The sequence below is a fragment of the Pholcus phalangioides genome, unplaced genomic scaffold (genome assembly GCF_987345545.1).
Source record: "Pholcus phalangioides strain wild (caught in Gottingen) unplaced genomic scaffold, Ppha-v1.0 ptg000015l_1, whole genome shotgun sequence".
NCBI classification, from domain to species: Eukaryota; Metazoa; Arthropoda; class Arachnida; order Araneae; family Pholcidae; genus Pholcus; species Pholcus phalangioides.
Window position 1 is genome coordinate 27,544,145 of NW_028301608.1, and position 17,752 is coordinate 27,561,896.

The following is a 17,752-nucleotide window of genomic DNA, read 5'->3' on the forward strand; positions in this document are numbered from 1 at the left end:
AAATCCAGAGAGTTGGCAGGTCTGCAACATTATTGTACAAAAGTTTTATTCAGGGATACTTTCCAGGAGTTTTTGCAGTCAAATTTTGAAAAGTAATAATTTTGAAATAAAAAGTGTCACGTGTTCCTGCTCTCCTCTTTCCATAAGAAATTGATGACCTATAAAGCATCTTTATGGCATGTTATATCTAATTTTTATTTTATCATAATTATTATTAATCATCATTACTGTTATTATGTGAAAAATAAGCAAGTTTTCTTTGTTACTAATTTCTTATATGCTTATTAATTTTTTTTCTGATACATTGATCATGCTGCCTAAAATCATTGTAATGTTTCATATTTATAATATTAAATTTATATTTCAATAGCAATTTTCAAAACTCACCATCATTAGGAACAATGAGCCATGTATATAAATACCCAGCTGCAATACTATAGTACAAAACAGTGGCTTTTTGTCTGCTAACTACCTCAACTATTTGTTCGGTGCTAGTTGGATTGAAGTTCAAAATACTTTGTGTTGTGCTTGTTTGTCTTTCCAGCAGAAGGTCGATGAAAGCTCTGGTTCGTCCTCTCTCAGCAACAACCAATGCTTCCTGATACCGACCCAAACTTACTAACACACGCTATTTGGAATAAATAACAAACCAAAATTAAAAATTACACCACTACACCATTGAAAATATACATCATTACAAAAAAATTTATAAAATCATCTGCGATAGTTATTAAGAACATATATCTCATTGCAGTAGATCATGCTAGATAAAAGCTGTATTTGATTATACAACATTAACTAAAAGTATGGTTACCACTGCTTCATACAGTGGTTGTTTCAATGTTTAAAATTATCTAAATTCTTCAAAAAAAGTTTTTAATAAAAATTAAAATATCAGCTATTCCCAAATAAAAACAAAAAGTAATTTTTCTGACATTAAAAACTACTGTGATAAGGCATTATTCATCTATTCGATAAGGAAATCTAAATCACACACATTGATTAAATTCTCAAAAAAACCCTTGAAATTGGATAAGCATAAAAGATGAACAGTTCAGCTTCATACAGTTTTATACAAAATGAATTTCCTCTAACCTGATGTGTAATATTACCTATTTCCTTAAGAAAATTTTAAAAAGAGAAAAAAAATGACCAAGACCTCAATGTGAAGAAACCTTATAACAAAGCACATTGGAACAAAAACCACAACATTAAATACAACATGAAAACAAAATAAATCTAAATGCAATAAAAATACATTTTCAACAACTCAACTTTTTCTCTAAATCAACTGTCACTTTTGACATTTGTAATCTTTGCAATATCAATTTTTAATTATGCAATGCACCTCATAATTAGATCTTGAAAATAAAAATGATATGCAACTGAAATAAATGCAACTTCTGAAATCAGTTTGATTTTTTTATATAAATTTACATATGTTAAGATTTATTTTTAGAAATAGCAGCTTCATGTGAATATATACTGCTTTTAAACAATGTGTGTTTTTATCAGAAAGGTTTAGTGTCTAAATATATCTAATACACCAGATGGAGAAAAAAAATCTAAAAATATTCAGTATAAAAACTTCTTGATGAAAGAAGAAAATTTCTAACATTACTTGTAAAGCTTGATATGAAGCAGTTTGCAGGTCAAAAAGAGACAATTTGTAATCACTGGAACCACATGTTTCTCGTCTTATGCTCTCAAAAAGATCTGTTGCCCTATACAATTGCTGCTGAGCACCTTCAAGATCATTATTACCCCACAAAGCCAATCCAAGGCGATGTCGTATTCTGGCTTCATCTTCTCTTCTACATAACTGTTCGGCAATAGTAAGTCCCTCTTGAAGATATGCTACTGCTTGAGGTGTATTACCGAGAGCATGGTGAACTCGACCTTTAAAGAAAAAAAAAGTATAATTATAGTCACACGTCACACATTTCAAAAAAATCAATAAATAATTGCATAAACAATACACACAATTAAATATACAAATAAAATACAAATACCACGCCACAACAGGCAAATTGCCCAACGAGGTGGCTGACTTAAGAACATCATGGATCCCCGAGCCATTTTTTGGAGGCCCTACCTACTACTGCTACACCACACATGCACCATGTACATGCGGGAATGTGCGTGTACGTGTAGTGAAACCTGACGTGAAGTTTTTGTTTCTCAGTAATGCTTGTTATGTGTAGTGCTGCCATCTGCCACCAGTTTTTCTAACTATGAGTGAAGTGTTATGGTTGAATGATTTACCGTTGTAGGACTGTTGCTCTCTGTGGCGAGACTTTTTAACGGGGAGATCGGCTCGCATTTGCGCCTTGAAGTTGGGAACCAACTACCGAACAGAAAACCAACTTCAGCCGACCACCACTGTGGGGTTCGAACCCGGATCCTCGCATCGCGAGTCCGTCACTATAACCACTCGACCACCACAGCGGCTGGTCGCTGAAAAAAAAAGTATAATTATAGTCACACGTCACACATTTCAAAAAAATCAATAAATAATTGCATAAACAATACACACAATTAAATATACAAATAAAATACATAATTATAATAAGTAAATTGATAATGATTTGTGATAATTATTTTTATACATGTACGTTATCGCAATGATTTGAGATGAAATAGCTTCCTCACCCAAGCTACTATATGCCAATGTCTTGGCAACTTTGTCATTTATTTCAGCAGCTATACTCAGGTGTTTCTCTTGGTAAGCTATAGCTTGTTGGAAGTTTCCGAGAGACTCATGAGCAACTCCTAGATTTCCATATGCTCTTCCCTTGGTAGCCATGTTATTCATTTCTTCAGCAATATCCAGATCCATCTGGTGATATCGAAGAGCTCTCTGATGGTCACCCATCTGCTGGTAAACTGTACCAAGCCCACATGTAGCATCCGCTTCAGTATTCCTATCGCCCATCTCCCGAGCTAATGAGGACTGGTGTTCCAAGCATGAAATAGCTTGTTCAAAATTTCCCAATTGGCTGTGAATACCACCCAGCTCACCATAAGCTGCAGCTTTTGCTGCTGTATTTCCAAGTTCATGTGAAACCACCAGTCGCTTCTCAAAACATACCTAATAAAAATTATTAAAGACAAAAATTAAAATACAAATATTCCATTTTTATGAAGGGTATCTATCTAAAGGGTATATAAAATTTTATATTTATATATAGTTATTAATTTTAGTTATCTTAATTTTCAAAATAAGTAACTACAGCATGAAAAATATTGTATAACACTTTTGTTACTTATGAAGTGATATATTAGATATATTGAGGAATTTTAACAAAAAAAAAACCTATGGTAATTTCTATTTTACTATATTAATATGGCAAATGATAATCCTATTAAATGTTATCTACCAAAGCTTGCTGTAGGTTTCCAATACACCTATGAGAATTTCCAAGTCCCCTGTAAGCTCTTTCTTGGTCTCGTAGGGATTCTGCTTTTGAAGCAATAGCCAAATACTGCTCGTGACACTTGATAGCTTCTTCAAAATCACCTAAGGCATCATAGCAATCACCCAGATTTCCATATGCTCGTCCTTTATCAATCAATGCACTGCTACTGCCCAGCTGTAATGAAAAAAACATGTGTGATAGCAGCTACAGAGGCTATGGACATAATCATAATGATAACTATATAAAGTGTCATTTTTACTTGTTCAAGCAGGGCCAATTGTTGTTCAAAGTATCCTATTGCATCTTCAAAATGACCTATGTTCAACCTGGATATGCCCAAGTTTCCAAGAGCTTGAGTTTCAAGAGAGCAATCATGCAATTCCTTGGCTCTTTCCAACTGTTCTTCGTAGCACTTCATCGCATGAGTATAATTAGCCAGTGTCATATGAACGGCTCCTAAGTGACCATGAGCTTTGCACTCCCCTCGGACGTCACCAAGTTCCTGTCTCAGTGTAAGTTCCTGGAGAGAAATACAGCAAATATTAAAAATATATAAATCCCCTGATTAAATATATTAATTTTATAAATAAAAAATGCCAAGTGAAAAAAAAAAGGATTTTTATTGCACACATGTAGAAATTGATTAATCTTATGTATATGATATATAAATATACAGGGTGGTAACTATCAATCGCCCAATAATTACATACATGATTACTTGTGAAAAACTACTATGGAAATTTTTTTTCAGTATTTTGATCTGATCCATAGTTAATGAGTTACATTGCTTTAAAAATTGATGATGTCCCTTTCAAATCCTACCAAATTCACTGAATGTACACCAAACATACAACTTGGCATTTCTGAAACTGGATAAAATTAATTTAACCCTAATAGTATATCAAGAAAAAGCACGAACAAGTTTTTCCCCCTATTGTGTGCAGCCTTTTTTATGTGATCATTAATACCCAAAACTGAAAATGTTTTCTGCTTTGATCAAAGTTACACTACGTCTGTGATCATTTGGTTTGTCTTGTTTAAATAAATAAAATATTGCTAGCAATTTTGGAATCAGTTTTTTTTTTTTTTTAGTTCCAACTTTCGAAGTTTTCGAAGATTTACATATTGTGTCCACGCAGTGCTGCCTTAATGCATGGGCCCACCTAGGCACCTCACAAAGATGAGATATAGCTGAAATTTTCTAGGAGTATGCATGTAAATTTGCCTGGTAGAGCCTCATAAAAATCAAAAAGCCCAGAGACCCACAAAGCTCTTAAGACGGCCCTGCATCTCTGGTCCTCCACATGGACAGGGCTGATAGGGTTTTAGCCCTGGGACCCGAGACAATTATTTTTTTTTTACGCTATAAATTCACTATAGAAGAGCCCTGTGAAAAGTCTGGCTTGAAGGCCTGCTCAAGATCCCAGTCTAGAGATCCTGCCCTAGGTGTGGGGCCATGGTTGCGACACAGCTTTTAATTGCAATTTTGCAACTCAATTAATTTAATTAGCCCAATAAGCTTGTTGAATGAAATCGGTCACACTTACAAAAACTGTCACAATGAAGTCTAACAAATACAGTTTAAAATTTTTACAGCCTCTCATGTTATGAGTGTATATGACACAATGCTTGAAACCATATTTGGAAAAGCAGTGAAGAGGTGATTCATTTTTTAAATTGAGGGCTAAGGGGAGAAGGACATGATTTTTCTAGAAAAAAACGAAACATCTCAAAGGGGCAGCAAAATTAGTAATGCTTAATATGGCGAGAGCTTGAAGTCTACATCTACTAAGAGGGGCTCGGGCAACTGCCCTCTTATAAATACACTCCTGAATGAAATTTCATTTGAAAAAAATTACCAAGTTCTGTGCAAATCATGTAGGCTGGAATAAATTTTGAAAATTTTCTTGTATAAAAAGGTAAAGTAAATTTATGAACATTTCAGCACGATAAAAATCAATTGCAGTCACGTGAAAATTACAAATCTTCGTCGCTAGATGTATAAATCGGTATGAAATGCGATGGAATGAAAAATCAGTAGAAACCACTAATTATTTTCAATATGTTCAATTCATAAAATAATTTCATTAAAAGTTTGATTGAATCGTTGCTAGTATTTTACTGTTCCCACCAAACAGTAAATGGTAACTAGAACCTTCATCAAGTTATCATTTTTATATTCTCATTGAAGCTTTTCAAGCATAACAGTTTCGCTTAAATTTTAAAATAACTGAAGAAATATTGCCATTTTATTGATCAACATGCAATATGATCAAAATGACAGCATAAAAAACACGATTGTGGAGTAAAAACTATGCACTGTATGTACCTTCCCTCAAAAAATTTGACTTGAGAGTGAAGAACAAAAAATTACCACATTTTGGCAAAAATGTGTTGATTTTGAAAAAACAATTTTTCCAATAGATGTCGTTTGGTTAACATTTTACAAATCTGGTAATAGATTTGCCAATATGGTGGGGCGAACGTAACACGTAATGCAACACTTAATACGAAGTTAACATCACTCCACACGAAAAAGAAAAAGTGCCAACTGTGAAGGAAAATAACTGATGATCTCGGCTTCTGATGGGATTGAACATTTCAGTTCAATTTCAAAAAATCTGTAGCCCTTAGCTGAGGAAGAATTTTACTTTTGTTGGTTGTTTGGCGCATAACTGATGTTACAAAAATGACACGTAAAAAAAATTCAAAATGTTATAACTTATTAAATATTCGTCTGATCTCAAAACAGAAAACACTTTTCTATACTAGTTTTTCACAACAAATTATGTGTGTAATTATTGGACAGTCAATGGTCACCACTCTGTATATGCATTTAAAAAACTGTTAAAGTGAAAATCATGATGCATGACAATATTCTCTACGATGATAACCACCTATCTAATAATATTGCTCTATGCTCTCAATGCATTTTTCAGTGGTAAAACACTTTGTCTATAATGATAAATTCTTCATAACCATGTCTTTCCTCAGTATGGTTGCAAGGTGTTTCACTGTTTCTAAATTGTTTTAAAAATTTTAGTTTCTTATAATTTTATGAGTGCAACTATGATCAGCAAAATAAATTTTTTAACTAAACTTTACCTGAGTATGAAACCCTAGAGCTTTGTCATAGCATTGCATTTGACGATAACAAAGGCCTAGAGCACCATAAGCTGCAGCTTCCAATACTCTATCACAGCTTTGTTTTGCTAAAATAAGCTGCTTCTGATACACTTTGACTGCTTCACTAGGGTTCTTCATCTTCATAAGCACATCACCCAGATTACCTAATGCTCTGAACTTGCCCTGAAAGATTAGATTCAAAGAAACATTGTAGCTATTGATTTTCATAACTTATTACTAATAAATTATTGAATAATTATTAGTTACTTGAACTAGTGGTAACTTATAATATGTACAAATAATTACAATTGTGAATTGTTAAATGAATAAATATGCATATGTAACATTGTTTTTTAATTTATTATGTGTATTATAGCAAATTACAGTCAATACAGTCAACGCTCGTTATAACAAACCCACGTTATAGTGACCATTCCATTACAATGACCAGTAGGACAAGATACATGTCCAAATGTTTTCATAGAACGACTATCATGTTTTTCTTTCCATATAATGACCCTCCCAATAAAATGTGTGTTTTCCATGGGACAAAGAGGTGTCGTTATATTGAGCATCGTCTGTATCTGTATTATACTACACATAAAAATTCACAGATACAAAACTTTATACGTATAACATTTATGTTGTGATTTTCATGTTATGTATACCTTTAAAAATTTTAAATTAATATTGTAAACATACCTGGACATGTTTCATCATCTGAGCAACAGCAAGAAAATATTTCTGGCATTCAAGAGCAGCTTCAAAATTACCAAGAGCTAGATGAGAGAGACCTAAATTGCAATAAGCTCGACCCATGCTCAACCTGTCTTGCAAATCTTTAGCTAGTTCTAGATCTTGTTCATAGTAATGTATGGCATCCTGTAAAATAATCAGAAAGACCCAGGTATTGATAAGCTTTCAGCATAAAAAAGAAAAAACTGTGAAACAATTCTCATCAACCAACTATGACATTAGAGAGAGAATAAAGATTGAAATGAGACGAAACTAGGTCATGAAAATTCTCAGCTAAATTTTTAAGGCATTAATGCTATGTTATGTGATAGGAAGGTCAGCAATGAAGATATGAACTGAAAATAGTCATTTATATTAGAGACCATCAATTTTGGAATATAATTTAAATTATATTAATGTTTATCCCTTTAAGACTGGAAAATTTTTGAAAACTTGAATTTTTGTTAAGTATTTTACCTGCATGATCAATCGAGCTCTGTCTTAAAGGGATATATTTTTTGTAATGAAAAAAAAAAATTGGCTAAAATACAGAGTTCAGTTTTGACAATAAAGTTGAATCATGATTTTAACAAGTTTAAATTTATACATCAGAAATATATAAAAAATATTTTATATAGTAAAACCTGTCTTTTGCGGACACCGGCAGGACAAAAAAAATTTGTTCGCAAAAGAGGGGTGACTATTAAGCAGGGGTTTGAAAAGCACATTTTAAATCAGAATCAGAATCTTTATTTAATTGGCGGAGCCAATTTTAAAGGCGGAGGTATACAATTTAATTTTTGCACATAAAATGAAATGAATTAAAAAATAAAAATAAAGAAAAAAAATAAATAAATAAAACATTTAGTGAGACAGGAAAAAAACACACTTAAGCGGAAACCCACAACGAATTATTATGCAAAAAATAATAGTAATAATAAACCAAAAAAAAAAAAAACCACCACATTTACATGAGACTAGGTTATTCAGGGCTACAAAATTGGTTTTAATTTTCAGATGGATCGGCATAGAGAAGACAATGTCTCAAACAGTATTTAAGAAAAAAATAGATATGTTTGATTTTCGAGTTATTCACAGTTAGTACTTGTTTGAAATTGGAAATGCCATTCCTGAGTAAGTACTTATCCCGAAAATTTCTGTAAGTTGGGCACTCGAAAAATACAGGCTCCCAAGTTTCACTTCTAAGTAGATTACAGAAGCTGCACATCTCTCGAGGCTCAACTATAAAATATTTATAACTCTCAGTCTGATAGTTGGCGAAACGAAGCTGTATTAATACGTGCTTGAGATTTATTTCTGAGCCAACTATTAGATAGTCTTTCAAACATGAAAATTATTTTATTGATCTATAGCACACTACAGTATAGCAAGTTTGTAAAAACTGAAGATCTCTTTGTTCACCCTTAAAAGTAAACAGTTCTAGGACGTAGGGTATGTAATGTTTAATTACGGCAGGATCGAGATTAAATTTTAAAAAAACAGTATTCACTCTCGTCAAAAATGGCCTACATTGTTGCCAGCCAATTGAATTTGGTATCGTAGTCATTTATTAGCTCATTGTATAGGTTTTTTAGGCAAATTTTCGGGAATCTATTACTTTTCATGTTTAAAATTCGGTAATAGAACATGAACAGGAATTTTTTCATTATAGGCTAACAGATACCTGGGGTTGCCCTAGTTCAATACGGAGGAGATAACCAGGGATATATTTAGGCAGGGCAAAAACCTTTCCAAAAAATAGTGAAAAAATATGTTCAAAGTCATCTAAAAATTTTGATGCCCATACTGGGGCCCCGTAAGAGAGAACTAATAGAACTAGCGAACGAAAAAGTTTCAATGTCACCTTAACTGAACAAACCTTTGTCTGTCAATATCGGCCAGGAACTTTTAACCGCTGCTTTGGCCTTTAAATGCATATTTTAAATAGACCCAGGAAATCATTATTTAGCTGCGAAAGGGGGATCACTCTTGAGAGGGGTTTTACTGTATTTCCCAGATAGATGAGGGTGATTTTCATTCTGATGAAAAACATTCACCAGAAGACTGTGCAAAAAAAATTACAGTATTATCATACTTGCTACAATTAATACAAAACAAAGATACATTTATAATCCTTAACGGCAGAGGCTGTAACACATACCTTGTAGTTCCCAAGGCAATAATGGGCATACCCAAGAAAATGACATGCTTTCGCTTCACCTTCAGCATCACCGATTTCCTGAGAAAGGCGCAAAAAACTTTCATAATATGGCACAGCTTGGGCAAATTCACCACGTGAGCTGTGGCAGTTACCAAGGTTGCTCAATGCACAAGCTTCACCTGCAGTATCTTTCAATTCTTGGGCTATATTGAGATGGCTGTGGTAATGAAGAATAGCCATTTCATGCATTCCTAAAGCTTGATATGCCACTGCTAGATTTCCATGAGTTGAAGCTTCAGCACTTCTATCATTCACTTCTTTCGATATGGTCAGTTCTTGCTTGTGAAACTTTATAGCTTCATCATAGCGACCCATAGCACTATATGCATTGCCTATATTTCCATATGCTCGACCCATGCCAGCTTTGTCACCTAATGTCCTAGCAATGCTCAAATGAGCTTGATGAAGTTTATGAGCAGCATCAAAGTCTCCAAGCAACTGATACACAATGCCTAAATTAGAGCATGCACGGCCTTCAGATACTTTGTCCTGAAAATGAAATAAAATTAGAATTCTGTATCAAAAAATATAGGTGGAAATAAAAAAATAGTCATTTTATTTCAGATTTTGTTTGGCATTTTGCTGTTTAGCTTTATTTACACATGCTGAATAATCAATTAAAAATATATGAATGCATTAATATCAGGATTTTTGACATGATTAAGCATCAAAAACCTAAATGAATGCTTTTGGATAATGCTTTGAACACAATAGGTATATAAAATGATGAAAAACTTTTTAGCATATTACAATGTTTTATTTTTAATCATTAATTTATTACAATAATTGAAACAAAATATCAATTATAATTTGCAATTTTGAATTTTTTGACACACAAAGAGTCTAGAACAGATATGTAATTTTACGATTTTATATAAAGTACTGATTACCAGTGTTCAATTTACTAAGCGAAATAAAGCAGCTTATCCAAAATTTGTGTGATGGGGGGATCAAGATTATGTTTTTGATATCAAAAATTAACTCAGTATTAAAAAGTCAAAAACCCATTTTTTTTAACCTGATAGATATGTTGAATAACAAAGCACTCACTTTAATGTAGATTAAGGTGTTTCATATTTTGAATTATAATCACTGAGAAATAATACCTATTTTGATATTTTAAAATTTTTGATGTTTTAAATGTTCTATCTAAAATTTTATTCCACATAAAAATTCTCGTGTAGCATTTTATACACTTGTCATTTATTTTTACCTAAAAAATGTATACGCTCAGGTTGTATAAATCCTGTGTGTGTGAGTTGTAAGAGTATTTTCAATCAAAGCAGAGCTGGCAGGACTTGACACCCGAAGCATTGCTTTGCACATATAGATACTGCTTCAACTGGGAAACCATTACATTATAAATACTAGTAAATATACCATATCATAGTCAAACTTGGTTATTTTTACATTTGCACAAAGAATAAGTTATGGGAGCTTCTTAAGCATCATATACAATCAGCACTGCTAAATTAAAGGTCATTTTAGTCCCACAGTTTAATATTTTGATTGCTGGATATATTCTAATGCTATGCACAATAAGGGTATTGTTTAAAGTATATATATATATATAAAAATGATTGTTGATGATATATATGTATCATCCTCATCATCATCAACAACCATTTTCAATCCACTGCTGGATGAAGGTCTCCTCTAAATTTTTCCATTCTGCTCTGTTTGATGCTTTAGCCATGCATTTGACTCCTGCCACTTTCCTGATCTCGTCAATCCATCTTGTGTGGGGACGCCTTCTCGGATGTTTAACACCACGGTGGTACCAATCTAGAATACTTGTGGTCCATCTGTTGCCCTGTCTTCTTGCAATATGTCCAGCCCATTTCCATTTCAACCGTTTAATTCTTTCCATGATATCATACACCTTTGTGGTTCTATCCAAGTGATTCGTTTTCTGTCTCTCCTTGTGATGCCTAGCATACATCTTTCCATGCTCCTTTGTGTTGTCTGTAGCCTTCGCATCGTCTTGCTTGTCCATGGTTCAGCTCCATAAGTCAGTGCTGGTAGCACACACTCGTTAAAAACTTTTCTTTTCAGGCATAATGGCATATGACTATTCAGAATTACACAGTTTTTGCCAAAAGTGCTCCATCCAATCCTGATCCTTCTGCTTATTACATTAATGATTCCGTTGTCCATGGTAATTTCTTGTGCCAGGTATGGTTGAATGGTTATAGTGACGGACTCGCGAGGCGAGGATCCGGGTTCGAACCCCACAGTGGTGGTCGGCTGAAGTTGGTTTTCTGTGGTTCCCAACTTCAAGGCGCGAATGCGAGCCGATCTCCCCGTTAAAAAGTCTCGCCACAGAGAGCAACAGGCCTACAACGTTACAACTATTCAATCATTACACTTCACTCACAATTTGAAGTATAGATGGCAGCACTGAAATATCATACACAACACTAGCTACACACTCAGACTGTTAGGTGCACTCACTTTGTTCCAGACTCTGCCACGAAGCTGGGCTGGAAGAGATCTCGGCAACGGGATAAGTCCGGTGGCAGAGACCCTGGTGTTCATTCATTCATTCATGCCAGGTATACATAGCTTTCTACTTCTTCTATCTCTATGTTGTTGAGCAAGATTGTCCTCTTCAACGCAAAGGGGTTGAAGATAACTTCAGTCTTTTGCAGATTAATTTTCAAGCCCACCCGAATACTTGCCTTCACCAATTCTTGTATCATTTCCTCTAGTTCATCTGGATTACTACTGATAACAACAATGTCATCTGCAAAACGCAAATGGTTGAGAGATTCTCCATTTATTTTAATTCCTTTTTCATCTCAATCCAGTTTTCTGAATACTTCTTCTAAAACAGCAGTAAAGAGTTTTGGTGAGATAGTATCACCCTGTCTCTCTCTGACTCCTTTTCTGAGTTTAATCTTTGCTTTTCCTTAATCCAAATGAATCGTCGCAGTTGCTTTGTCATATATTTTCTTGATATATATATATATATATATCTGTGATTATCTAGATAATTTAATATCAACAGAAATCAACATCACATATATGGCATAAAGAAGCTTTTTAAACACCATCTGTTATAAAAAGAATACAGCAGGTATTTATATCCACACACATATAAGGTCCAAAATCTTGAATTGCTTGAATTGAAGAAAATCAAATCATTCCATACTCTATTCTTCAGTGTTTACGCTATGCTCTATTTAAATTGTGCATTTTACAAGGAAAAAAAGCATGTCCAAAATAATTCTGTAGATAGTAAAAAATTATTTTACAATCATATTAAGTATTTATTCTCTGTTTAACAGTCATTTTAAATATTATATGCAATTAACATGTATAATTCCAATGGAAATTTTAAAAATTGAAAAGCAGTATTTGACGTGACAGTGCCATGTGTCAAAAACCTGCCTATCCTGATTAATATAAATGTTGTAAAAATTCCACCTCTCCCATTTACAGTAACCGCAATTTATATAATTTTCTCTATAACACATTTCAATATTAAAATTCATCAAACTTTAAGAAAATGAAGGTAGAATAAGGTCACAACTGTGTTATTTATATTTATTAACTTCATTAATGGGGATGAAAAAGAATTCTCTCACGAAATTAAATCATGCTTGGTTACAATCTTATTTACCTTTGTGCTTAAAGCCATGTCTAGCTGTTTCTCATGCCACTTTTTTGCTTGAGAATAGTCCCCCATACACCTCGCAGCATGACCTAGTCCAGCATATGCCCGAGCTTCAATAGTCTTGTCCCCCAATTCCTGTGCTATCGTGAGAACATGGTTATGGAATGTGATAGCTTGTTCAAAATTTCTCCTGTAATGATGAGAGGACCCTAGATTGCTATAAGCTCTTGCTTCCTCCACTTTGTTGCCCAACTGTTTTGCAAGTCTGAGGTGTTCCAGGTGACACTCAACTGCCTGATCAAAATCACCCATGGCTAGGTAAACTGCACCAACATTTCCTATCTCTCTAGCTTCTTGTAGACGATCTCCTAATTGTCTCACCAATGGTACACATTGCTTATGACTTGCCAAAGCATTGGGATAATCACCAACAGCTGTATATACATGCCCTGAAATATAAAAAAATGCAATCAGAAATCATTAATAATCATTTTTTCTTAGAGTATCATTTAATAATACAAAAAAATAAATACAGTAGACCCTCATTACATTGAACTTGTTGGGAGAAAAAAAAAAGCATGATATGCTGAAAGTACAATATAACAGGTAAGTTCACCTAAATTCTAATATCAATAAATTTTTAACAAGGGTTTTAATCAGCATAAAATATCTGATAAACATTACAAGGTGGCATAGTGTAAATATGGGTTACTGTAACAATGTTTTCTAAAACCTTCAAAAACAAAATTTAAAAAAACCAAAAAACACTGTGATGTGCTTATGCAAACTTATTTTGTGTGATTAGTAACAGTACATTACTACTCAACTGTAGACATGTATGTCATAAACATTCCTCTGGGAAATTTCTAATGAAATGGTACATGCCGGAATACGTGATGCGTGTTTATGTATGGTCCTAAAGTATTTATGTTAAAGTTATGCTTGTTTTGGGTTATGCTAATAGCAGCATACTGTGTGCATTTATTGACATCCTGTAGATTATGCACTGAATAAAACATATTAATCAATGAATGTTCTTGATGCAGTATGAGAGAGAATAGCGCAGATTTTTGCCTCTTAATTAAAAATTATAAACAGAAACCACTTTTAACTTAATTAAAACAGATGACTCAAAGCAACTGTTTGAGGAATAATTTTTTTTTTATCAATACACTTGATAAAATTGAAAAAAAACACAAAAAATTTTGATGATGAATGAATAACAAAAAAAAAATTCAATCATTTTTACAGTACCTAAACTAGTAAGAGCGATAGCTGCTGCATATGTATCTTTGCATTTCATGGCCAAGACAAGTTGATAGCGATGACTTGTAAGAGCTTCTTTGTAATTTCCTTTGGAAAAATAGGCAGATCCAAGATTCCCATGAGCACGGCATTCACCAGCTTGATCACCTTAATTTCAAAACAATGCGAAAGACTTAAACCATATTTAAGTCAGTGAATATAATATACTATGATAAAGGTGTGCGAACATAAAATTATATGAAATTTTATTTTCTTTGATTTGGTAATTAATAAATGACTTCTGATGGGGTAAATAACTTATAAAAAAATTCATGCACAGTAAAGCGAATGCACTGAATCAAATGTTTGTTTCAAAAAATGTAATTCTCCTTTGTGTATGAGTGATCGGTTGTAAACTAGAAAAAAAACTTTTTCAAAAAAAGCTCAATAAAATTGCCAAAAATTCATAACTTTCAGGAATAACAGCAAGTAACTTGCTTTCATGCAATTCATTTTTTTCAAACTTTTGGTAAAATTAGATAAGATGTAATAATAAATAAGGAGTTGACATTCACCACGCGGTACTTTGTCAAAGTTGTCAATTTGTCATACTCAGAATATCGGGATGAAATTTTTACTGTGTGTGTGTGGACATGTTGAGGCCAGGTAAAAAAAAGCACAGTTATTTCTTCATTAACATAAGAACACTTACCTCATATCTATAAATCCAATTGTAAGCATAATGAAATAGCAATTGCAAAAAAAAATTCATTGAATAACTTGCTCATGTTATTATGTATCAATAAATATTGATATATATATTGATGAAATATTAATAGAATTTTTTTACAAAATATAATCATTTTTTAATAGCTCAAAAGTAATTCATTGTACCCTGATTTTTAGTTGAATTCGGTGGGAGTTTTTTTAAAAATTCACCACCTTTCTTAAAAAGAAAAAAACTAGGGTTGTTTTTTTTACTTTCACTAACAATCTAAATGAACTTAATTTGGTAAACATTGATTCTTAAAATCACTTTCTTTGTACAAAGCAATTTTCTGTTTGCATAATTATTTAGATTTGGGAAGGATAAAAAATTGTTATAATGAAAATAGAAGCATATATAGATACATAAAACTCAAACAAACCTAAAGATTTAGCAACAGCCAAGTCCTGCTGCATATAAGCAATAGCTTTATCTAAGCTGTTAAGAGCCCAATATGCAGAACTGAGAGCAGAGAAAACAGATCCTCTAAGCTTCAAACTGCATGTCCCAATACGTAAAGCTGATTCTAAAACCACCACAGCTGCAGCATGATGTGCAGCTGCCAAGAGCTCTTGTCCAACCACAGACGTTATCACAAAAGGTGACTTGTCCAACCTCATAGCTTGTAGTTGCCTGTACGTTGGCTCAAGTGTTGCTGCAAAACACAAAAATAACAGTATCTTAATACACAATGTTTTGTATAATACAAAAAATATACATATTTTTCTTATTAAGAAATAAAATTAAAGGGTTTTGGAAAATGTAGGGCACTAGCAAACTGAAAATAATAATAAAAATTGAAAATGACTGAAATCCAATCCAGGTACAGTAGAAACTCTAGTCCACCTTGATAAACTTCGTATCTTGAAGAAACGAAATTCCCTGCATTCAACTCTAAATGCAAATTAACACACTTTCATGTCTTCTGCGGAACATTTCTTTGAAAATTCCTCAATCTCAAAAGTTTTATCACGATAGTGAAAAAATTGAAACATAATGACAGATATAGGCACTCATAAGTGCACAATATATAAAATAGAGGGGAATAGGAAGGAAAAAGTGGGATTAACACATCCATGGAGATGGCACACAAACAAAGGTTAAAAATCGCAGTATCACTTACAGGTAGAAAAAAAATTAGCCACTTTTAGAGAGACCATTTTAGTTAGAGGTAAGGGGTCATTCAAGTATTATGTCAGCATCGAAGGGGGGGGGGGTACGGATTTGATGACTTTTGATGACAGGGGGGGGGGTTGAAGGTTGCTTACATCATCAACTACCCTTTTTTGAAGATATGAAATATTCTAAGCTGCTGACGAAATTTTGCTGACAAGGGAGAGGAGGGGGGGGGGTCAAAAATGGCTAAAAATCTGCTTACGTAATACTTGAATGGCCCCTAAATGCTGTTGATTTGTTTGAAATTTAAATATATCAAAGAAATAGCTTGGAAACACAAAATTAAATTCAAGGTGCTTCCAATGAAGGAAAAAAATATAAGATTTGAAATTTTTGGACAAATTTTATCGTGAAGAAGGTTGCACCAACTTCAGAATTCCCTGCAATGCCTTCCTCATAGCAAGTACATAAACTGTTTTTAAAGCCATCTAAAAAAGGGATGAAAATAACATCAACAGAGAAATAAAAATCAGGAAATAGATTCATCCTGATATTGATAGTTCATGCTATGATGAGAAAAAAATTTGATCAGTAGAATTATTTTTAAAAAAAGCTAAAGATTTGACTAAGACCATGGAGGTCATAAAAGTATGCAGTAAAATATAGTATCTCAGTTTTCTCAATCAATATATTCACCATTTTGGTTGCTTATGCCTTTGATCATTTTTGTCGCACCACTGTAATTTTCTGCACACGAGGGCTAATTTTAGACCAGGACCTACAATTTATTGCCGATTCCGAATGGCAAGCTTGTTTTTTATACTCATTGAGAAATTGGTGCACTAACCCCTCAATGAGGAACTCCCTGCGGTAGCAATTTTTTCTGCAGTCGCATTGCCGTTTCTGTTGTACCCCTGTGTCAGGAAAGTTTTCTGACAAGGACGAACCGGGTATCAAACTCGCGACACCTCTAAACATCCTTTGGTACTTTAGGCGAGTATCTTATCGACCTGGGCTACTGCGCCCTGCATATTATGCCTATCACCAATAGCTTCCTAAATTATTTTTCAATCTTAACTCAAATTTTATGAATGTATAAGTAACAAATTATTATAATTTGATGGCAACAGATGTGTGGGTAATATCAAATGTTATATGAAGAAATAAGTTTGAAAATTAGGGTTAATTCTAAAAAAATATTATTTGAAAAAACAAATTATTTGCAATCAGCAAAAAGTTAACTAAATTTTAAAAATATATTTCCATTCACTTAATTTTTTTTATGCACTTATAAATATTGGAAAAACAAAAACCTCTTAGCGGGGACTTCATAGCCGCTTCAACAAGTCCGGCCAAGAGATGAAGGTTTTTGGAGTCTTGTGCTAATCCGGATGCAAAGGCTGCCAAAGCATCTGCGTGACGTCCAAGACACTGCAAGGCAACACCCTGGCGATAATATGCCTAGAATAAAAAAATATATTATAACAAAATCGCAGAAACTGTGT

At 33.3% G+C, this 17,752-nt stretch overlaps 1 protein-coding gene across 1 annotated transcript in view; it reads right to left on the bottom strand.

The window, feature by feature from the left end:
• Window positions 1-17,752, bottom strand: part of LOC149075760 (tetratricopeptide repeat protein 28-like) — a 38,759-nt gene that overhangs the window by 16,435 nt on the left and 4,572 nt on the right. Inside the window, exons 3-14 of the mRNA XM_089243264.1 lie at window positions 17,561-17,708; window positions 15,514-15,786; window positions 14,375-14,533; window positions 13,127-13,569; window positions 9,442-9,990; window positions 7,248-7,427; window positions 6,525-6,728; window positions 3,679-3,939; window positions 3,381-3,593; window positions 2,653-3,091; window positions 1,622-1,899; window positions 388-628 (exon numbers count right to left, since the gene is read on the bottom strand). Coding sequence (XP_089099390.1) covers window positions 388-628; window positions 1,622-1,899; window positions 2,653-3,091; window positions 3,381-3,593; window positions 3,679-3,939; window positions 6,525-6,728; window positions 7,248-7,427; window positions 9,442-9,990; window positions 13,127-13,569; window positions 14,375-14,533; window positions 15,514-15,786; window positions 17,561-17,708 — 3,388 coding nt within the window. The remainder of the gene's footprint in view (window positions 1-387; window positions 629-1,621; window positions 1,900-2,652; window positions 3,092-3,380; window positions 3,594-3,678; window positions 3,940-6,524; window positions 6,729-7,247; window positions 7,428-9,441; window positions 9,991-13,126; window positions 13,570-14,374; window positions 14,534-15,513; window positions 15,787-17,560; window positions 17,709-17,752) is intronic.